Source organism: Corapipo altera, unplaced genomic scaffold (assembly GCF_003945725.1).
Source record: "Corapipo altera isolate COAL_440 unplaced genomic scaffold, ASM394572v1 61167, whole genome shotgun sequence".
NCBI classification, from domain to species: domain Eukaryota; kingdom Metazoa; phylum Chordata; class Aves; order Passeriformes; family Pipridae; genus Corapipo; species Corapipo altera.
In genome coordinates this window covers 1,683,200-1,706,261 of record NW_020884949.1, presented here as the reverse complement: position 1 = coordinate 1,706,261, position 23,062 = coordinate 1,683,200, and the positions used below count along the sequence as shown (strand labels likewise).

Below are 23,062 nucleotides of genomic sequence, written 5' to 3'. Positions count from 1 at the left end.
GCCACTCTTTTAATCCTTTTGTGTGACCTTAACTGTTTTAAGCAAATTAAATTTCAGGTGATGGCATATGTAAGAGTGGAATTCAGTAAAGTGGGGTTTGTCTTAGTAAAACAGCATACTAACTTGAAAATTATCCAGAGTCTAAGACAATTCAAAAAATGTCCCATTTTTTCTCCTAGAAAAAAGGGATTAAACACTTGAGTTTTTTGATTAAGCCAACAGAAGATTTACTAGTTCAGTTTGAAAAAGCTTCCGATCAATTCAAGTATCCCCTAACAGCACATAATTTCTACATGGAGCATAGCTATTTTTAATAGAAAGGCACACATGCCATTTCAAGCAGAAGTACACAAGACAGAATATCCTTCAACGTTCAGTTAGAAGACACCATGAGTTTGAAAACTTTCACTTTGCTGGTCCTAAAAAAAACCCACAACTTTTCTTATTGTTACAACACTGAATGCAGCTGCCCTTGAAAAAGAGTCTTAAATTTATCCATGAGCCTGCAGTGGCACACAGATTGAAGAAAAGTAGAGGGAGTAAGCAGGTTTGCATAACTGGTAAGACAGGTAAGAAATTGTATCGGCTTACTCCAGCTGTAACTCCTTCTAGCTGTAGGACATTCAGTTTGGGTTGTGTTTTGTTTTTTACATCAAAACTTAAACTGCTGGAGTTAGGCAAAAAGTAATTTATTGCCTGAAAACTTTCACAGTGATTTGTATTTCACAAGATAAGCAGAAAGTTTCATGAAGGAAAACAAAGTTGTGGATAAAAAACAAAAGCGATAATTTTGGTCTTGGAAACAAATTACACCATTTGCTAGCTGCCTTGCAATGGAAATGTGCTTCTTTCCGTGGTAAGAATTCCAGATGCAATCTCTGGCCTCAGCTTGTGCTTCTGTCACCATTCTTCTTTTGCAGCATCTGCAGAACACAGGGTCTTCTGGCAGCTGGTAATTCCAGAGACATGAGCATAATGTTTTCCTTGTAGGATGTTGAACTCATGGCAGCAGAAGACATTACATTAAGAGTTATTTATGAATACAAACTCTGCCTCCAAACTCAATAGAGAATACAATGACTTGGGAAGAGCCATTCTCTCCACATCCTGTGACACTGAAGAATTTTAACCTTGTGAGCTTCATTTATGCAGGAAAAAGACTCAAGAACCTTCTTGCCTCTCATTACAGGACCTTTTAAACTTGCACTTTGAAATTGTATCATTTTAATCAACAGCATGCATCATAACATGTAGCTTGACTATGGTAAAAAGCTGAGCTAGCAGAATAGCTGGCTGATTAAATATGCAGCAGAACAGTGTCTGTCTATTAAGAGTTAAGTTCAACAATTGTCCTAATGAAAGCTAGAGAGAAAAAACTGGTGGTTTTGGTTTTTATTTCTTCCCCTCTAGGATATTCAAGCTCATACAAAATAAAACATCACTGTTCATCACGTAGCCACAGTATTCCATAGGGCTAAACCATTTGTTCTACAGTTTTAACATTTAAACAGTTTTCAGTTATATCTGTAGATGACTATTTGTGCAATGCCTCTATCTTACACAGTTCTAGTCAATCAAGCACTGCCTTCTTTGGTAAGTGCTTAGCAAGCGTTACCTGTATTTAATAAAAATAAAAAATATGGTTGAATGTATTTTTAAAAGTGGGAAATTAAGAGTGCTCTAGACTTCTTTTAATCTCTAAAATACTTAGTGTGATTTTCATTTATCCCCAGACTTTCTCAAGAGCTTTTCATTTATCCCCAGACTTTCTCAAGAGCTTTGTTTATCCCCAGCCTTTCTCAAGAGCTTTTCATTTATCTCCAGTCTTTCACAAGAGCTTTTCACTTATCCCCAATCTTTTGCAAGAGTTTTTTTTTTCCCTTTTTTTTTCCTTTTTTTTTGGTTTTGTTTTGGTGTGTCAGATTACTGTGTTGGAATGAATTTGTTAGAAGTCTCTACTAGAGAAGTTAGCAACAAAAACTGAATATGAGATTGTATCTCAAATACTTGTAACATTTTCTTACCATCACAGTAAGAAAGTACCCTTCAGTAAGGTACAATATTTGGCTGCAGCTATTTGAGCAATCTAAAGAAAGTACTGTTTTTTAACTCTGCAGGGAAGCTTGAACGTGGCTCAATAATTTTTTAGTTCTCTTTAATTCACAGGAAGAAGCAAAGCATTTTAAAAATGTTTATTCAGCTTAAGGTATCTCTTCCAAATACCTGTGGTATATTTGATATACATCTTCCCTCATTCCTTCAAACACACTTCAACTTTGAGGTAATTTAGGACAAAATACAAGAGCACTTTTACAAAGTAAGAGATTGGTACTAAAAATTTTAGGGAGGATAAATAGAAAAATATTCTGTCTTCTTTTCACTACAAATAGGTTCAGCATAATGCACTTCAAAAAGCAAAATAACCAAGCCACCAAATTCAGAATTAAGTATATTTCTCAAGCAAACCTGACTTAAGCAAGCATTTCACCTGAGTTAACATTTCAGGGATTGGGCCCATAGCAATAGAGAAGACAAAGTATCCTGGGGCAGATCATCCTAGGTCATTTTGCACTTTACTCAGAGGGGTAGAGGAAGGAAGGGAAAAAATTTTACCAAAAATAAAAATCAAACTTTGTCATGCTGGCTCCACGTGGGCAAATAATGGTCCCTCTCTATAGCAGAATGCCCATTCATGCCTGTCAGCCAGTACTGACTCTGTCGGTATTAGCTGCACAAAGGAAACTATGCCCAGGGAGATTCTGGAAAATGTTAGCAATGGTGTCTTGCTGTCCCAGAAGGACCTTTCAGTTTGAGAAACGCGTTCCAGAGATGCAAGGCACTTGCTGGGAAGGCCTGAGATGAAACATGTGAGTTTAGAATACGGTCTTCCGCCCATTCAATAGTAATGGTACACCACACTTCCTCTGTGAGATACTTCCAAAGGAACTCTGATTCAAAATACGACATCTTCTGGCCTAGGGAAAGATTATTCCTTTGGAAAGCATGATTTCACCCACTCATTTATATGCTATACTGGAAGACTGCAATTCTAAAATAAGATATTTTTACAGTTGCAAAGATATGTTTTGAGACTGACATAGGCAACACAAGTTATAGTTCTTTATGCTGAATGAAAAAAGTTAATCGGAGTCTTCATCATCAAGGTATTCCTCTGCATTACTCAGTGTTCGGACTGTATCTGGAAAGAAAGAAAACTCTCTCTTAATCTGGGATAAAATCAGAAAATTACTCACATTTGCAATGCTTGCAAACCAGACCAAACAAACCTGATTCCTCTATCATTTAGAGATCTTAGGGTTACACAGATGGGGCCGTAGATCTGGATCTCAAATGCAGGGCTAAACCAGTAATCACACCTCCTACCTAGGAGATTTAGTCTGTGACCTTCAAGAGCCATGTTCTGGCTCCTTTGAACCTGTACACCAGAGCTTGAACTCTTTAATCCTATTTTCTGCATATACTACTTTTAAATTACAAAGGACAGGACCACTGAGCTGGTAAAAGAGCCTCCATGGTTTTATTCTCATAAAGTGGGGATAGTGCCTAGCTGGCTGCCATTCTCTGCCTAAAAATCAAACACATTCCATTTATTTTTCCCATCCCCCCTTTCTCATCTATATTTTTTCCTGACTAGTTATTTGTTAGATACACTAGAGCCTTTGTCTTTGAAGGATAGTAAGCAGGAAACCAGAGTATTAAAGTATATTTATCAGATGTGCAGCGGTACCTGGAGAACTACACCTATCTTTGAGACTGTACCAAGATAAATAGCATGAGCTTTCTGGGATAGATGATTATTTTCCTACAGATTTTCAAATATACAGGAATAGGAATATGGATTACAGATAACATATATAACATTGTACATCACGAGATCCTAGTTAGTTTTAGTTTTGCAATAACATCTTAAAGTATTAAAAAAACCAGGTGTAGCCTGACATAATTCACAGAGTTGATAACTGTGTTACTCTTTCTTATTCCAGAAATCTAGGATAACTTTAAAACTGACTTGCTTAACTGTTTTGAGAAAAGAAATGTAACTGAAAAAAAAATTTATTTTTCTTTTTGAGTAGGAGAAGCAGCAAAGGAAGAACGGAAAGAGAAGAAAAGAAATTGCAGAGCTCTATGCTAAAGTGGCCACACTTTGAGAAAATATGAATTCCATTTATCCTGCATAATCATAGAATCAGCTGGGTTGGAAAGGACCTCCAAGATCATCAAGTCCAACCCTTGATCCAACACCCCCATAGCTACCAGACCATGGCACTAAGCGCCACATCCAGTCTCATCTAAACCTCCAGGGACAGTGAATCCACTACCTCCCTGGGCACCCCATTCCAATGCCTGATTAGTCTCTCTGTAAGAAATTTCTTCCTAATATCTAACCTAAACTTCTCCTGGCAGAGCCTAAGACCATGCCCTCCTATCTTACTGATAGTTGTCTGGGAGAAGAGACCAACCCCCACCCAGCTACAATCTCCTTTCAGGGAGTTGTAGAGAGTGATGAGGTCTCCCCTGAGCCTCCTCTTCTCCAGACTAAACAACCCCCAACTCCCTCAGCCTCTCCTCATAGGACTTGTGCTCGAGTGCCTTCCCCAGCCTCATTGCTCTTCTCTAGACCTGCTCCAGCCCCTCAATATTCTTCCTGAACGGAGGGGCCCAGAATTGGACACAGTACTCCAGGTGTGGCCTCACCAGTGCTGAGGACAGGGGGAGAAAATCACTCCTCTGGTCCTGCTGGCCACACTGTTCCTGATCCAGGCCAGGATGCCCTTGGCCTTCTTGGCCACCTGGGCACACTGCTGGCTCATGTTCAGCTTCCTGCAATCCAAACTCCCAGGTCCCTCTCTCTGCCTGGCTGCTCTCCAGCCACTCTGTGCCCAGCCTGTAGCGCTGCAGGGGGTTGTTGTGGCCGAAGTGCAGGACCCGGCACTTGGCCTTGTTGAACCTCATCCCGTTGGAATCAGTCCAACTCTCCAGCTTGTCCAGGTCCATCTGCAGAGCCCTCCTGCCTTCCAGCTGATCGACACTTCCCCTTAACTTCGTGTCATCTCCAAATTTGCTAATGGTGGACTCAATTCCCTCATCCAGACCATCAATAAAGATATTAAACAGAACTGGGCTCAACACTGATCCCTGAGGGACACCAATAGTGCCCGGTTGCCAACTGGATGCAGCACCATTCACCACCACTCTCTGGGCCCGGCCATCAGCGAGTTCCTAACCCAGCACAGAGTGCCCCTGTCCAAGCTGTGGGCTGCCAGCTTTTCCAGGAGTATGCTGTGGGAGACGGTGTCAAAGGCTTTGCTGAATAGTTGTTCTCTTGTTCAGTAGCACAAATAATGCAATCTTTTTGCATTTCTATGACATGACTTTAATAATTCTAATGTTTTAGAATATATTTCAGCAATTATGGCATTTGAATGTGTGTGTGTACATGTAAAACGTGGAGGCAATGTAAGCTTCCTCCAATGAAACAGTTTTATAAATGGAGTATGATAGAAGCTGTATCTAAATAAGAACAGATTTGGAACTGGGGACAGGAAGACTACTTCAGAATCGAATTTCTGAAAAAGAACAATCGTTTCACTCATAGAGATTGGAAATACTGAAATGCAAACTCAACAGAACTGAAAATAGCCAAGAAAAGACAAAATGCAAGAAAAGTATACAGATCAGCAGTGTCAGAGCTATTTAAAAGGCCAAATTAAGGTACAAAAGCAAACATGGAAGCTAATACTGAAACTGCAGTTAGACTGAGAATATCAGCTCAGGCAAGCAAGAAAAGACAGGGTGTGAGGATATCAGAGACCAGTGATAGACAAAGTGACTAAGGATGAAAAATTACCCAGCCACAAAACTAAATTAATTTAGAGGGAGTGACAAAGTAGAACATTAATTACTTAGGATCAGGAAATGAAACATTATAAAGTTATGAGCGACATCAGAACAGAGAATACACCTGTACCAGGTGCCTACAATTAACATGCAAAGATGAAGTAAGTGCTCCTAACAGGGATTAACCACCTTTAGAAAAAAATACAGAAACAGAAGGAATTCTGCCCTTTGTTACAACTGCTTTCTTCAGAGTCAAAATAATTTCTCAGAAATTTTCTGGGAAATCCTGATATTACCTCAACCAAAGAGCTGGATAATATTTTTGCTGCAACTGCTCCTCTTGGCATCTAAAGCTGTAGTCAGCTATTCCACCATTTAATTCCTATAATCACTAAGCTCCCACAGGTTAGCATTCCCTCTGTTCTCACTCATCCTGTGACAATACAGTTGCTAAACTGCATATCCCAACAAAACCAGCTTTAACTCTGTCTCTCTTTCTAAATAACTTCTCATTTCACCTAGGGTTTCCGCCCTAACTTCAGCCCCCTAAAAACTATAGGCAGTATTAGTTACACAATACTGGACCATTCAGTTTTTGTTCAGCTTTTTAAAATAGCTTTGTATCTTTTTAACTCTTTTGGACATGGCACTGTGCTATCAGGAGAGATGAACACAGTGGGAAGCAGTGAGACTATTTTGATAAATACCTGAAAGCAGTCTTTCTTAATTTCTCTATTAGACAGTCACTCAGAAAAATACAGGAATAAGAAATTAAAAAAAATTTAGCAGTAAGAAAATAAAAGAGGAGCATCTGTTGGTGTTGGTTTGGCGTAAGTTTGGAGGAACAGACAAGCACAATGGGGAAGACAGCACACCATTTTACTTTCATACCCTGTCCCTTGTGGTATACTGCTTTTAAAGTAATTTCCATCCTTGCTTTCTTCCATCTGAAGGACCTGTCTTCTATCTCCTTCCCTTGTTATTCTCACATCTTCTGAACTCTTGCCTCTTGCTGACACAGGATGGCTCTTTGTGTGGAGTCAGCAACACTGCATGTGATAAACCACGTTTCTGTCACAAATCTAAACTAATCCTCTCAAGTGAGCCCTTTTGAACACAACTCAGTCCATATATCTCCCAAGTGTTTTTATGGCTTTCAACATATTGATATTTGGTTAAAATATTAAGTGTCCTCTTAGAAGAAAAAATTTATCAAAAAAACAAAATCAGAAATACCTGCACTCTGTTTCTTCTTAAGTAAGGAAGCACAAGCTGCATTGGTTGCCATATCTAAAGCCAGTTTCTTCTCATTGTTCCTCAGATCTGTTCTTGCTCCTTCATAATAGAAAATTGTCATCATGAATCACTGTCCCAGCTATTTCTTGAGCAATGGCATTCTGATATGAATTTCAGTAAGGTGGGTAGAATAGTAACAGACACAGGAATCTGACCTATGAACTGCTCTGAAGCAGACCAGAAGTTATGGATGCTCTTCCACAAGCTACAGTTATTTAGGGAACTTGCTGGCTACTCTCCCTTTCTAGCAAGCAGATGTCATTGCTGCTCTGGGGTTAAGTGCCTACTTTTGTCTGCAAAGCAGGATGAAACCTATCTTGAGCAGGTGAGATGTCAACTTTCCAAACAGCTGTCAGAATTTTCTGCAAGACTTATAAAGTCAGGCAGGGTAGCTGGCTAAGGACTGTACTTGAGTTATACAAAAACACTTAAAAATACAAACTAAAAAACATTCATGAATCTAGTCTGCCACATAGATTGTTGAAACCTTGGTGAAGATCTTTACCCTTTGCCAGCAGCATCTCTACAATATCTGCATAACCTTTCCATGCAGCAGCATGCAAAGCTGTGTCTCCCAATTTGTTCTGTGGAGTTAGAGGGAAAAGCAACAGGATTAAAATACAGCAAAAAACCTTTCAGCTTGTACCAAGGATGAATAACATCACACATCTACTGTAAGGATCTGTTGGTTTAACCTACCTGTTGGTTTAACTCTAGGTTTGCCTGGGAAAACAGAACATCTACTATATCTGCAGAAAACAGGGAGAGGTTTAAAGAGAAAAATTTAGTAGAAACAAAACAGGCTTTTTGCACTCTTAGTATAAATTTTAATTCAGATTCAATGAAAGAGCGATCCAATGAGCTAATAAAAATCTGTAACAGTTGGACTGCATTGGGCAAACAATCATTAGTCAAAAAGACATGCTATTGCATAGAATATGCAAAATAACATGGTCTATCCTTCTTCCCACTCTGCTTCTAACAGTTACACTGATGAGAAGGCCTGCTTCAATGGCAACAAAACACACAGCAGTTGATGGAGCTGAACCTCTCTTCTAGTCTAATTTTTCTTTTTTTAAAAAATAGAACAACATAAAAAAAATGGCTTCGTTATTTGTTATAGCACTGTAATTTTATCATTCAGTCTGAAAAGCACATCAAGAAAAGCAAAGAACAGTAATTTCAAATTAATTCTCTGATACCTTTATGGCCTCCGTGGCATGCCCAGTACAGAGCTGTGCTTCCAGCTTTGTCTAAGCCATTGACACCAACTCGATTATCCAAACACTCTCTCAACCAGCTTAGGTTGCCTGAAAGACAAAACCAGTTCTGATGATTTTTTTTTCTTTAAAGAGTTAACAGAACCATTAAAGACATATGGTTCTCTCTGAATGACAGTCTTCCAATGAACTTAAAAAGAGAAAAACTGAGTTAGCAGCAACACCATTCATTAAACCAAAGTCACGCCAAACGTTTTCCACTCCCAGAAGACCTTTAGATCCCTATGCAGTTAAATGGATGGTACCATACTTTTTCTGTGTATACAGTCACAGAGTGGTAATTCCACCAGGCTTGTATCTCAGCTTTTCAAAGCTGTAAAACTTACCAGATAACTTGTTCAAGACACTAGACAAGCAAAACAGGCAGAACATCTTCATTCTTAATATACTACTATTATTATAGCAGAAAACAAGCAAAACAGCCTTTAGCATTACATGACTAAAAGACCAAACACACTTACCTCGTTTGGCAGCTTCATGAAGTGGATTGTCAATAGACTCTGCTTGCTCTGCCACTGAAATGAAAGAGTAAATTCTAACTACTTCTGAAACTGAATAGATATTTGATATCTGTGAAAATAAAACCTGGATTTATTCCAGAGGAACCAGTAATACATAGTTGATTCTAATGTGAAAAGGGATTTAGGAGTGACAGATTAGTCAGAAAAACTTGAATTTCCTGTGTATAGGAAAGCATTTCAGAAAAAAGCTTGTGAAAACTTTAAACAGCAGCATCAAATTGATCAGCAGTTGCAAGTTACCAGGAATCTGGTAGTATTTAATCTCAGTTATTACTTCCCTTTCTAAACTTGTAAAATGGTTCTGAGCAGTTGTATGAGGCTAGGCTTTCAACCTACAGCTTGCCATCTATAGTTATGAATGAATTATTTCCAAGGGGTCTGTGAAGGGTAGCTAAAAAGATTGACTCTCAAGAGGCTTCCTTTTTGTCTGATGGAGATTTTTTATTTTTCCTGGAAAACTTGTGGGAGGTCTGCAAAAAAACCTCTGCTTAAACAATGACAGTAGTGATGGGCAGATTGAAGATCAACCTTCTGTTTTAAAACTTTCTTTTTTAGGTGGAAATCACTAGTAAGAGTACAGGCAAGCAGGACAGTGTACAATATGAGATGAATGGGATCTCTAAGCCCTTGCACCATGGCTGTTATGTGAAAGGGTTTTCCTCAGATCACAATGTTACTGTAATCAGATGCAAAGCAAGAAAATACTGATAACTGTACATTAGGTACCAGAAATAAAAGTCTCAAGACTCTTTTGGCCTCTCCAGATCTTTTCTTACTTTGATGTGTATTCCTCCCATAATGTTTGTAATTGTAAGATTTCACACGCTTAACTTGCAGCTATGAGTAAAATAAAATACAAATGCTAGATTCTGGGATTTAATTTTAAAATAATTTGTGCAAACAGTGAACAAAATTCTCATGCAGAGAAGCCAGGCCCAGAGCAGACAGCTATTACACAAGCAGCACAAGTTAGTCATAATGAGCAGTGTTGGATGAGCACAGCAGACAGCATTAACACTAACAACACTGTCTCAAAAGCTTTTTAGAAAATTTTTGCCAGAAGTTCCATAATAAGTATTTTTATTGCAGATAACACTGATTCTGCCTTCAGTAGCTTTTCATTCACATTCTTTTAAAATGTGTTCGTTTGAGCCCAGCACATGGAGCACAAGACCCCCCCACAGATTCAGTAGTTTCAGGTCTGTCTCCACCCTTTGCAAAAAGGTTATAGAATAGCACAGGAGATCACAGTGTTTCATTGGTTAAAACCAATGGAACCTGTCAGTCCTAATGGTGTAACCAGAGAAAGACAGCCTTAGGGAGTTTACAGTTTGTCTAAATTACAAGATATGTTCCTACTACTCCTTGTTTTAAGGTCTGCAGAGACTTCTGTTCCGCTTACACATGAAAGTTTTGCAAATGTGCAGAGATGCCACCCCCCAACCCTGATCTAAAATGGAAGTTTGCCAAGTTATCTCAATGGGAACACGAATTGGTAGACTGCTGGTTTTATTTTAAATATAACACACTTCAGTCTTCAAAAGACATTTGAGTGTAGGTAAGCATGTATGAACTATTCCGCTTGCATATAACAATGCATGAGCTCTGAACTCTGGCAGATGGCAAGAGTAGAGTCAGACTGGAAGTCTCAAATTACAGTGAAATTTGATGCCATGGTCTCAGTAACTACACCATGGATTGCTATTCATGTATTTCTACTAACTAAAGGGCAGGGAATCACAGCATTGCTACATAAGATCTCCTAGTGAAGGAGGGACAACATGAAGCAACCACAGTCAGTATCATATTGGCAGTTATGATGCAATCTGTCGTGAGACACTGTTACTCTGTCTACAGTTCCTGGAAGGACTTGGAAGAATTGTGCTATGTTGTCTGTATTCATGGCTTTTAAAGGTGATTTTAGCTGAATTTGAAAAAGCAGTTTCTATCCAGTCCAGACATGTAAGGGATATTTAATATGATGCAATCCTCAAGTAAACAATGTTTTCTGTGGCTGGATATATTCACTAAAATACAACAAATGGCAAACAAAAATGGTTCTTTTAGAACCACACATTCTTCCACTCAAAACTGAGAACATCTATTACTGTTATTTGCACAAGCAGAAACATGAACACTAGGCAAACTTATGCTGTCTTTAGGTTATAAAAACACAAGACAGCCTGTCCACTACTGATGTACAATAGTGACTGATATTGCAGATAGATGTATTCTGAAACACATGGTAGAGTACTGTTAGATGCCAATGTGATCTGCTTTTGAAAATAAGCCTTTTTGTTTACTGATCTCCTTTGAGTGTAAATTACCAAATAAAAATATTCTAGACATTACCATAGTTGCTTGGAATTAGTCCAGTTCTCCCCTTGCAAGTTCCTTTCCACCAATTTGTATCACTCTGTAGAGAAAAGGGAAAATATTTTAAAAGGGATATGTTGCATCTCAGAAGTATTCAGTCTGTATGGGATGTCTTAGACTCACCATGTCTGAGATGTAAATGATATCTCCTTCTTCAAAGTACAGTTCATCTGGCTTAAAAACAGAAAGAAAAAAAAAGAGGAATAAACAAATATCTGAATATGTGTACGAATGAAAAACAAATACCTGGATAAGTCAGAATACATTCACCTCTTCATTAAAAAGAATGATAACTCAAATTCTCTAGCAACTAGACAACAACCTGATAGTCAGTAGTTTGACTTGCCTACAGGTAACCTTTTGGATCTGTGATCTTCCTAACAATGCAGAAAGACTGCGTTCTTTCCAACAGAGCACTGTGCAACAGAAGCAGTGAATTTTGTCTTTGTGTTTGTTAATTTCATCCCCTTTTTGGAAGAAAAACCAAATCACGATTTCAGATCTTAGACTGCAGGTAATAAATACTACAGAAGAAAGTAGTAGTAGTGCTGCTTTAAAACAGAGTGGACTTACAGGAGAGTGATGATTAATCAGGCAGTTTTAGTCACAATAAGAACAAACACGCATCAACAGACTTTATTGTTGAAAACAGTACAGTAAGTCTAATAGGTCAATCCTAGCAGAATTGAAGAAATGTTACTGACAAGATTAGAATTAAGCTTTTCAAACCTCTAAAATTTAGAAGTACTTACCGTTCTGGGCTCAAACGTATACAGGGCCCTGAACACTTTAACCTGTCCTGAAAAAAACAGAAATAAAAAAATCAGTACCAGTAGCATGCCTTTTAAACACAGCATACACATCCAGCCCTCAAATCCAAATACATTCCTTTCCTTCAACCTTAAAGCAGCTTGCTGAATGAATTTGTGTTATGCCTCTGTCAGTGAAAATTATGATGAAAAGACTCAGCAGCATGAGTTATGAAGGAAAGTGTCCATCTGATCAGTTACATGTAAGTAGCCTCTTATGCACACCTAACATGGTCTTTACAGCTCACCACTCAAGTGCTGCCATTGATTTCTGAGACAAAGTGTAGTTTCAGTCATATACACCCTCACACACTCATACATGCTATATAATATCTTTATTCTAGTATCAGATCTGTCAAATGATACAGAATTAAGGAAAGAAGAAAGAAACAAAATAATGACCAATGTCTGCACCATGTTCTCATATTTACTTGCAGTCATTACTAACAGGAAAATAATGCAGTACCATGGAACTCATCCCATTTAAGAAAAATGACAAATGGTCACCAAGTCTTATTTATGGAATGTACAACTGACATGGTGTTCTATTCAGATGCTCAAAATAAGCTAGAGTGTTTGCAATTTCTATTTGTGTTAATAGGGCAGCTTGGAAGAGACTGTCCACAGCATTCAAGGCAAGAAAAGACAACTGTAATGCAGAGAGGTACAAGTTTAATTGCACAAACTCCAAAAGAAGCATCACCACAAAAACTTTTAAAAATGCAGTAAATGTACACTTCCAGAGCACCAGCAGAAAGTATAAGAACTGCTTAAGTCCACTGAATTCAATGCAGAAATATATTATTCCGACTGTTCCATATTGTTTACTTTAGAGTACCTGAAGTCTTAAGCATATAGGTTTATTTACTTTTAAATATCATAAGTATGTAAGTGTAGGTTATGTATGTGTTCTTACACTATACTTTACATGTTTATACAGATCAACTATGTGAAGCAATGTTCGGTGCATCAGGACAATGCATTACTTAGGTCATACTTAGTCCAGACTATTTTGTATACTCAGAGAAACTGATGACCTTACTGCCAAAGGCTAGTACTGTACAATACAGTTTACATATGTGAAGTTTTGTGTAGTTTATTAAATATAGATGTGTAGTTTGCCTCAGAAACTAACTACTTACAACTGTGGCAACAGTTAAAAAGGATAAAACCCATATTCTGTTCATTACCCATACAGAAATGGTGAACGAGGACAGCAGACAGTAATATGTCCTAGATCTAAGAGATCAGCATGAAACATCTGATCTGCAGCTGGGGAGAAGCTAAACAACAACAACAAAAACAATGAGGGAAGAAAAAAATAAAAAAGAACGAGATGACAAAACAGGATGGATTACAGGAGTACTGTCTCTTCTCCTTGGCTTTCTTACAGAGATGACAGAAAAACACAAGACAGAACTACACACTGACAACTCCGGAGATTACAACCATCAACCACCGATTTTCAAGGTTTTATGTAAGCAAAAGGAGGAAATGGACCACAAAAGGGAAGAATAAGGAATATTAAAAGGGGAAATGATAAGATGGTAGAAGACAGGGAAAAGCAAAAAATATGTATTTGTGTGTGTCACGCGTGCTTTCCGTAATAATGTACAGCATACGAGTCAACAGGTTTTCTAAAGCTATCACACCCGTGGAGAAAAAGAGGAATGGAAACACTGATGCTGATAAAAGTATTGCTGACATGTTGTTTAAACAAAAGACAATTTACTGTTAGTTGCTACTTAGTTGTTGGTTTGGTTGGTTTGTTTTTTTTTTTTTTTTTTAATTCTATAAAACTGGAACAGAGAGTTACTTCCCCAAATGTCCAGTTGTGGTGTCACACACAGACTGACATGTTCTAAAACATTCCTGTGATGAAATACAAAGAGTACAGAACTGCATCTATAGAACTGCAGGTCTAGTTAACGCTAATTTTATAGCACTTTATATAGGAGTTAATAAAAAGATAGTAAGTCTGTTTACTTTGCTGCAGTTAAGAGCTTAGAACAAGGGGACTTTAGGACTTGTAATGGAAATTACTTGTACCAAATTTTAATGCAAAAATTTAGTCCAGAAGGTTAAAATAACTAAATGTAAGCACATAAAGGGCATATTTGACTTGAATTTGTCTTCTGGAAATACAGACTGTATTTCACTAGACACAGGGGTACCTGTAATCACTTGAAGTACTTTCATCTAGCAATACCTATCCCTAGGCATGCAGGGAGACTTACAGCTTGCATTGGTGATAACTTTGCTTTGGAACAAGCTAAAAGACACCTAAGGTCTTCCTCTGTTCTCACTTACTACCATCTATCTACTATGAACCATGTTTCAAGATTCATATAAGATGGTGAACAATTAATTAGCACTGATTTGAACTTATCAAAGTTGACTGACTGCACCTCACCACAACATACTTCTTAAGGACGAAATAACTAGAATACAAAAATATGTATCTTTTTAAAATTTCAAGGAACTAGGCAAACATACTTGACTTTATTCTCAGCATAATTAACAAGGAGAGTATCCTTCCTAAAAGCAAAGTAAATGGGGACACAGAGCAGTGAAGTGACCCACAAAAAAGTCTTTCTCTAAGTATAGGTTTTTCTTTTCAATCCTGTTATGCCCCAATCTCCTCAGTGGGTTTAGGGGATGGTTGTTTAATTCTGTCTCAGCAGTGCATGGCAGAAATAATAAAATTTTCAAGAGGTTCAATAACAAACTATTACTTGTAAACTTTCAGAACATTAAGGTAGAGTAAGGTACTCAGCAAATTTTAAAACAACATCCAGACAAAGTAAGGCATTTTACAAACTTTAACTTTGCAAACTTAAACTTAGCCAACTTTAACTTATCCAGATATCACAAGGCACTTACTAAGGCATTGACTGGAAATTTTTAGTCTGGCTTACAATACATTTTGGGAAGAAGTTAGAAGAGTAGAAGGATAAGAGTAAAAGAATATCACAACCCATGGATCCAATGATGAGACTTGATTGTTGCAATTTCAGTGTCCACTGGTCAAAGTAATGGTGGCAGTCTTGATCGATCGCGAGTGGTGGAAAGCCCACAAAACAAAGTTCAGTGGGTTATTTTACACTCAGGATAGGTGGCAATGCCCAGGTACCTCCGCTGGAGGAGTAGTTTTATGCTACCTGATGTACCACTGTGGATCATTTGCAGTCCTCTGGTGGAAGACCCCAAAAATGAGTCTGGGAGCACTTCAGTCTTTGGTGGTTTATGACACCTTTTACAACATGACACCTGCCTCTCATGTCAGCGTAGTTAAGCCAGTTATGCCCTGTCAGAACGGATGTCAGGCCTACCTGGGAATGTCCCAATACCTCCCCCCAAGGGGAGTTTTCACACCTGAGCCAGTTGTGTAAGGAAGGCATCACTGGCATGATAAAAAGCACTATCTCACCTTGCAGGATCTGCTTCTCATCCGCCTCTTCCCTTATTTGGCTCAAAACCCAGCTTCTTGCTAAACAAAGATTAATTGGTTGTGGTCATCCTCTAATGTTCACACCCTCTGCACCTGGGTTGTTCCCTTGCACCTTGTCAGCAAAGCATCTGCTCCTTTTGCAAATGAAGGATTGTTTGAGTCATTACCGCTAATATTTCAGTCTTTCACAAATCCTAACTTTAGCCACAAGGCTGTCTTTCCTCTTCTCATGGAATTTGCATTAAACATCTGCAAAACAACTGTTTGACAAATGAAGAAGGTAACTTATTACAGATACTAAAAAGATACAAATATTTTTAGCATACAAACTTCCCAAGTCATAACTTGCCAAATCCTCCCTCAGCAACACAAGATGGTAAAGTATTCAAACTAATTATTCTCTCTAACCAGCAAGATAAAACTGACTTTGTCAGGTTAGGCTTATCCTATAAATGTCTCCAGCTCTTATGAGAAAGGGAAACATGCAACTTATATTTCTAAGATGACCTTCTCCCAGTCAAGTGTTTAAAAGCAATGCAATGGAGGAGCTAAACAGTAAAAATAGTTTAAAAATGTAGCTTTTGATATATACTGAACTGAAGCGAGATACCTGCTATGCTTCATAACACTAAGTAATAAAAAAAATCCCTAAACCTAAAACATCATTTGTTAAAAAAAATAGATTTGTATTTGTAACAATTTTTAATCAACTACAGTATTGTTAACGGAAGAGCGTTTCCAAAGAATGCGAAGTGTTTTCGCAACAGTTACTGTTTCTCTCCCACTGGTGCTTTTTTCCCCACTTCCTTTCTATTCTTTTACTCAAGCTTCTCTAAACCACCAGAGACACTAGCATTTACCCCTCTTTTACACAACCTGCCTCCAAAGCATTCTCTGTTTTCCTCTTATTTGCTTTCACCCACGAATGAAAAGCTAAAAAAAGAAAAAGAAAAGGGAACACCCCCCCGACCTATATCTGCATGGTATTATTTATTTAGGTATTTGTATTAGGCTGAACTTTCAGCACCAAAGGGGAGAGAAAGCAATTTCATTAGCTGTCAGCTAATATTACTTCCTCAAGCAAAAGAAAGAAACAAACCAAAACCCAAACCAGTCCTTGGTTAAAGAGACATTTACTTTAAAGAAAATAATCACGGCAGTAAGCCAACATTCACAGCAGCTACCAAGGCGTGGCCTCAGGGGACTGATATGAGTCTTTTGTTAGCATTTCACACCCTGCTTCATCTGCCATAGACAGACATAATCAAATCTCATTGATGCAAGCAAGATTCTACAAATTGGATATTGATCCAGATGCTGCACCTTTTCATTAGCTATATTTAGACTGAGTAGCTCAAGACCACCATAAAAGTCAGAGTAACTTACTTAAGATGAACAGACTCACTGCGTTCACAAAGAACTATCAGTGCCTACAATACAGGGATGATCTCTATGCCGTTGAAAGTCAGAATTTACCATGGTCATCCACAGAAAAAATTAAAAAACTGCAAGCCTTTCGATAAACTTCTTCAAGGGTTCAAGTTAATCTTGGGCTGTCATCAGCCATCTTCCTCCTTGCTTCTATAATGCTGCATAGAAACAGTTCAGAATCAGGTAATCTCTCTGGCACCATCTCGATTGAAAATAACTAATTTGAACCCCTACCTATAACAAATAGCCCAAAAATAAAAAATATGCATAGGATACGGGATGATGGGAAGGACAGTTTGCATGTTCCAGGTCTCATGCTAGATTTAGTCTCTTCTGAAAACATTTATAACAGGGAATATGAATTTTTATACATGTTCAGATTAATTTCTTTGAAGGAAGTAAGAGGCATCTTCTGGCTGCCCTCACAGAAAGCATGGTGGTAAAAGCATAGCATGTTTTTCTCAGTGTTGGCCTAAGAACCCACAAAGGATCTACATACTCTGGCAGAGTATATCAGCAATTTGAAGTCACAACCTTTTGGCCAAGTGGAACTATCAGAGGTAAGCTACAGATCAGAATAATTTGTGATATGCTTGTAGTTTGCTTTAATAAGAAAAGAGATGTTCATCTTATGATCTCCATGTGTCTTGGGAGATGTGTAATTTTACTAATAGGACATTATGGCCAAACAAACTTTCTTTTCCTGGCTTCTCATAGAATAATTTAGGTCAGAAAAGATCTCTAAGATCATTAAGTCCACGCATTTACCTAACACTGCCACTGACAACATGGTAAACTATGTCCTTAAGTGCCATATCCACACATCTTTTACATAACTCCAGAGACTCAGTCCATTCCCTGGGAAGCCTGTTCCAACACCTGACATACCCCTTCAGTGAAGAAATTTTCCCTTATATCCAACCTAAACTTCCCCTGGCACAACTCAAGGCCATTTCCTCTTGTTCTATCACTTGTGTCACTTGGGACAAGAAACAAACACCCACCTAGCTACTACCTCCTTTTAGGTAGTTGTAGTTGGAGACCAATATGGTCTCCACTGAGCCTCCTTTTCTCCAGGCTAAATCCCCCCAGCTCTCTCAGCCACTCCTCTTAGGACTTACTCTCTACATTCACCAGCTTTGTTGTCCTTCTCTGGACACACCCCAGCACCTCAATGTCTTTACTGAAGTGAGGGGTCCAGAACTGGACACGGCACTTGAGGTGTGGCCTCACCAGTACAGGGGGATGATCACTGCCCTGGGTCCTGTTGGCTACACTGCTACACTGCCAGGATACCCCTGGCCTTCTTGGCCAACTAGGCACACACTAGCTCATGTTCAGAAGCTGTCAACCAGCACCCCCAGGTCCTTTTCCTCCAGGAAGCTTTCCAGCCACTCTGCCACAAGCCTGTAGAATTGCATGGGAATTGGAAAACAAGGTGCTTTGCACCCAGACCTTCAAGCAGGAATAAAAGTATTGGAAACACCTTCTACAGGAGTGCAGTTTGGCATTTTGCTCAGAGGATCCTGCACAGAGACACAACCAAGTTCAACACAGCGTTTAAAGATTGCCACAACTGAGACAGGAAAAAAAGTGGAGTCCTCACTGTTTAGAGAACCATCTTCCATTTCTAAGTAGTGCTTGTTAGAAACAGGAAGTGAACACAGGGCATACACATCTGCAGGGAGGAAGGGGTGAGGATGCATGAAACAAACAAACAAGAAAGCCTAGGAATCTGCTTAGGATCATATTAAAAAGAACAGAAAAGATAGACTGGTGCCAGCATAGATGAAAACATGGGGTAGTCCAGGAACAAACATGAACTGCACTAACTAGTGTCTGGAAGGGAAGGAACAAACAGCATTTTTTTACAGAAAATCAGAACTAAAAATATTCTCACAGAAGATGAAAGTGAACACAACTTCACTGGCACAGTTTAAAGCTGCAATCTTCTACTTCTCGCCAATTTTACTTCTGCAATACCAGCATGCCTTCACCTGTAGAAAGCTGGTTTGTGGCCCTAGAAACTTGCAATAAGAAGAGGGTTTGAGATGAGAAATGGAAGTTTAAAATTCATACTGAAATCAGACTTGGAACTGTTCAGTTGTTTCTCTCCCCTTAGAGCTGATGACTGTAGTGTAACACCCACATTCCCATGCTTACATCTTCCTAGCTAACAGAAACATTTCTTTGTCTACTGAAGAAACCCAACCTACCACTTACACTGAATTTAAGCCTACTGCTAATGCCTGAGGCATGTGACTCAACGCAAGTCTGCTCCTGTGAATGCTGTCACAGCTCCTACTTTACCTTAGAATTGAGGTGAACTTGTGATTGAACTTCAGTATTTATGTCCAGAATCCTATGTTTCCTCGTGCCTGCTTTCCTCTCAATTGGAATAATTTAAAACTACAATTTCCTTGGTACAAAGACTAGTCCTTCTCCATAAAATATAAATGTTGTGTCAACTCTAGGCCATGATCAACAAACCTTACTCTATCTGGTAAATAGGAAAGTAAGTTAGTTTTCTTTAAATATTAAAACACCAGTTTCATACCCCCAAAAGCTGTTGCTGCACAGTATATGGGGCTCTAATCAAAAAGACCTTATCAAACAGCAAGCACTGTTCAATGAGACAGCGCTCAACCACCACACAACTAGCAGAAGCCAATACAGCTTGTGAAATTCAAAGGACTCCATAAGTAACTTTTGTAAATAGGATTAATATCCAAAGTGATATGAACTGTGCAAAGAATAATGTAGTTTAAGATATAAAAAAATCTTTTGAAAGACGGAAGAGAAATCCTACCCTTGCATAATGTTGACAGAGGAGTATGTTTCTACAATTTTCACCACCCACTCAACTCCTTTTTAGTTTTAATAGGCTAAATTAAAAAATATAGCTAGAAAATAATAATAATACAGAACCACAAGAGAAAAGCAAAGCTAGACATGCTTGTTAAAAAAAAAAGCCTTTATAAACAATTGTGACCCCTTACTTAAAGACTAACCACAGACCCTGAAAGACTAGTTCAAGTGCTGACAAACATATCCCGTGACTGTTTAACATATACTGATGTCAAAACCATTTTTTTGCAACTGAAATCCTAATGTGCTATGCACACAGCAGGATTTATAGAAGAGCCATCTATCACATAAAATGGTCTCATGTACTGATGGAAATGACAGTGCTTGTTGATTTTCCCCTTCATACATTTTTAAAGCATGGTCCAACTGTAATGTCCAAAATCCCTGATTAGAGCAGTGAAGACTGTTTTAAAAAGCATGAATATTTATTTCATTAAATATTATCACTTTTCTGGCATCTGACATATTTACTTCCCTCTCTATCTACACTTTTTATTTCCTGAACACACAGGAAAGGACTATAGCAACCAATGGCTTGTTTTCTCTTCTATCTAATCTGAACTGTGTAAATTCAGCACAGCAAGCAGACTTGCTGTTCCCTTACACAGCTTATAGACTGGATACCTGATAATAACCAGTGAAGAAAAATTAACACAGCTTGACCAAATGCACCAAGATATTCCAGACATTCCAGCAACTGCAATCTAAATGCCACCAAAAGAGACAGCATTACAGTGCTGTAGAAAGTATTTCACCACATGCAGCTTCTGTATTTATGTCTCTAACATTTAATCCTAAGAAATTAAATGACAATCTCACAGGTGAAACTGGTATCATGGAGAGAAGAAAGTCAGACATACAAGTATAGAGATATTTTGAAGTATGCAAAAGGCAATCCATTCCTGAAAATTACTTGTAAAAAATTTAACACAACAGACTCCATAAAATTTTCTCTCCTCAAAAATTAGGGATTTGGCAAAATGAATCTTATTACTTTAATCAGCTCTGAAAGCCACTAGCAAGACAGTCTTATTCTTTCTCTTCCTCTTCCTTCTTCCACCCATTTCCTCTTGCTGTGTCAAGCACTCATACTGCAGACATTAAAATGACCTTACGCAAAAAAGTCAGAGCAGCGATCCAGCTTGTCATGCCACTAAATGGAATGGAAAGGGATGGTGGGAGTAGGGAACCCGTCCTTTTGACAACAGTCTGCATTTTATCAGATCAAGCATACCGCAAAACTGCACCCTACCAAACTAGTGAGAGACATCTATATTAGACATATCTAAGTCAGTATGAGGCAGGTTAGGTAGGGTGAGGCCTTTAACTCCTTATTGCAAAATAGAAAACTCCGTTAACAACTTCACTGGAAAAACCTACTCTTCAGGTATATTCAGCTGTTAAGAGCAACACCACATCCTGTTAGAGGCCTGCAGGTTTCCTCAGTTCTGATTGTCTTCAGTAAGGGTTCACAACAGCAACCCTTTTCTTAATGTCTTCTTCAATTAAAGCAAGCTCTTTTCAAAGAGGCTCAGCAAACTGCAGGGCAGAGGAAGTTCTTCCAAGGATGAAACTCTACATTCACAGAGCTTTAGCAGATTTTTCTTCTGTAGGTAGGTTGAGATTGATGGTTTAAATGGTCTAACCTGGGTTTGCACTTACTTGCATTTAAATTAAAAACTTGTTTTATAAGCTATCTAGTTAAAATACTTAATTAGGTTATGTATTTAATTATTTTTTTCACATCAGTACTTTAAATAGTATTCCAAATACAAAAAAATATGGAAGTTCAGATATATTTAGGGATCAGATAGTCCTGCTTTGGGAGACACCAACTAGTCTTGTCTATCGAATTACATTCATGATGATTTTCTTAACTTCTAAGTAAGAATTCAAACTTTTACACTGGGAGACAATACACAAACGTGATAAACAGCCATGGTATTTTCTAAACCAATTCCTTATTTAAAAAAAGGAAACCCTGAAAATAATGGCTTAAGTTTTGGCAAAAGAATGTATGTTCACTGAAAAAATGCCACTTCTAATCTAGGATTTAAAACTGTGCAACTTCCAATGGCTTTTCATATATTTTTAGGAAAAAACTGTGGCTGTTATTTTTTTAAAAACCAACTTTGCACTGATTTTTTCGGAATAAATACAGGAGTAAAAATGTACGCACTGATGACTACATGCACTAGCAAACTGAGAGTTTGGCTGCTGGGAGTCCTATAAGGGAATGCAGCGGATGCCACGTTAGAAGAGGAAGAATGTTGCGTGGGACTGTATTATAAAACTGCTTTTATTCATTAATATATTGCTAACCCATGCAACCACAAGGTAAACCTCAGAGCATTTAAATGCTTTTTCTTTAAAGGGTAAAGGGTTTCCTGCGCGTTTCAGCCTACGCAAGAACCTCCTCGGCGGCCGCCGCAGGCCGGACACGCCGCGCCGCCCAGTGCCACGGGCACGGCGGCTCCGGGCAGGGCCGCGCCGCAGCGGAAGGAGGCCGGGGCGGGAGGGCTGTGCATCGACAGGGATGTCCCCGGGCGACGGCTCTGGCCCGGCGGCACTCACAAGCATTCTCCCGAGCTACAGTAACCACGGGATCCCGCCCAGACACGATGCCCGAGGGCAGATCCACGGCCCTTTCCAGCCACGGGAGCGGCTACTTTCCTTCCCGACACCAAGAGAGCGGTGCGCAGGTTCATGGAGGGAGGGCGCGGACAGGAAGAGAAGGGCGGCTCTGCCCCGCTCCCACCCACGCCCGAGCTCTCTGTTTGAGGGCCCATACCCGACTCCCAAATCATCCACGTGTCAGCAGGCGGCGGGCTCCGTCGCGCCCTGCACGGGGACGGCGGGTCAGGCCGCTGCATCCTTCCCTCACCTGGCTTGGCCGGTTTAGGTGGAGGCTTGGACATGGCTGGAGCCGGCCCTAGCGCGGACGGGGGAGCGGCGGACCGGCGATCGGCTGCCTGCAGGTGGGCCCTCGGTGCGGGGCGGCGGCGCAAAACCCCTCCGGGCTCCCGGGAGCGGCGCGCCGCGGCGACAGCAGCGCAGAGTGGGCGGATCGCTCCGCCCCCGCGGCCGCAGGCGCGTCACCAGCCCCGGGTGGGACGCAACCAATCGGCACGCGCGCTGAGGGTGAGGCCCCGCCCCTCCCCTCCGCTGAGG

The 23,062-nt window shown here is 39.5% G+C and overlaps 1 protein-coding gene across 1 annotated transcript; it reads right to left on the bottom strand.

Moving 5' to 3' along the window:
• Window positions 1-1,099: 1,099 nt before the first annotated feature.
• On the bottom strand, window positions 1,100-22,955 carry OSTF1 (osteoclast stimulating factor 1). The gene is made up of 10 exons (XM_027662971.1): window positions 22,776-22,955; window positions 12,085-12,131; window positions 11,456-11,506; window positions 11,309-11,372; window positions 8,897-8,950; window positions 8,358-8,465; window positions 7,855-7,904; window positions 7,661-7,739; window positions 7,096-7,194; window positions 1,100-3,199 (listed from the first exon to the last, which is right to left on the bottom strand). The coding sequence occupies exons 1-10, from the start codon at window positions 22,807-22,809 to the stop codon at window positions 3,141-3,143; spliced, it is 645 nt and encodes a 214-aa protein (XP_027518772.1). The 5' UTR covers window positions 22,810-22,955; the 3' UTR covers window positions 1,100-3,140.
• Between the last annotated feature and the right edge of the window lie 107 nt (window positions 22,956-23,062).

Excerpts from the sequence above, each read along its gene's own strand:
- OSTF1 (XM_027662971.1), bottom strand. The coding sequence starts at position 22,809 with ATGTCCAAGCCTCCACCTAAACCGGCCAAGCCAG. Across the intron at positions 11,507-12,084 it reads ATACGTTTGAGCCCAGAACG|CCAGATGAACTGTACTTTGA; the intron begins GTAAGTACTTCT and ends TCTGTTTTTAAG. Across the intron at positions 3,200-7,095 it reads TAAGAAGAAACAGAGTGCAG|ATACAGTCCGAACACTGAGT; the intron begins GTATTTCTGATT and ends CTTTCTTTCCAG.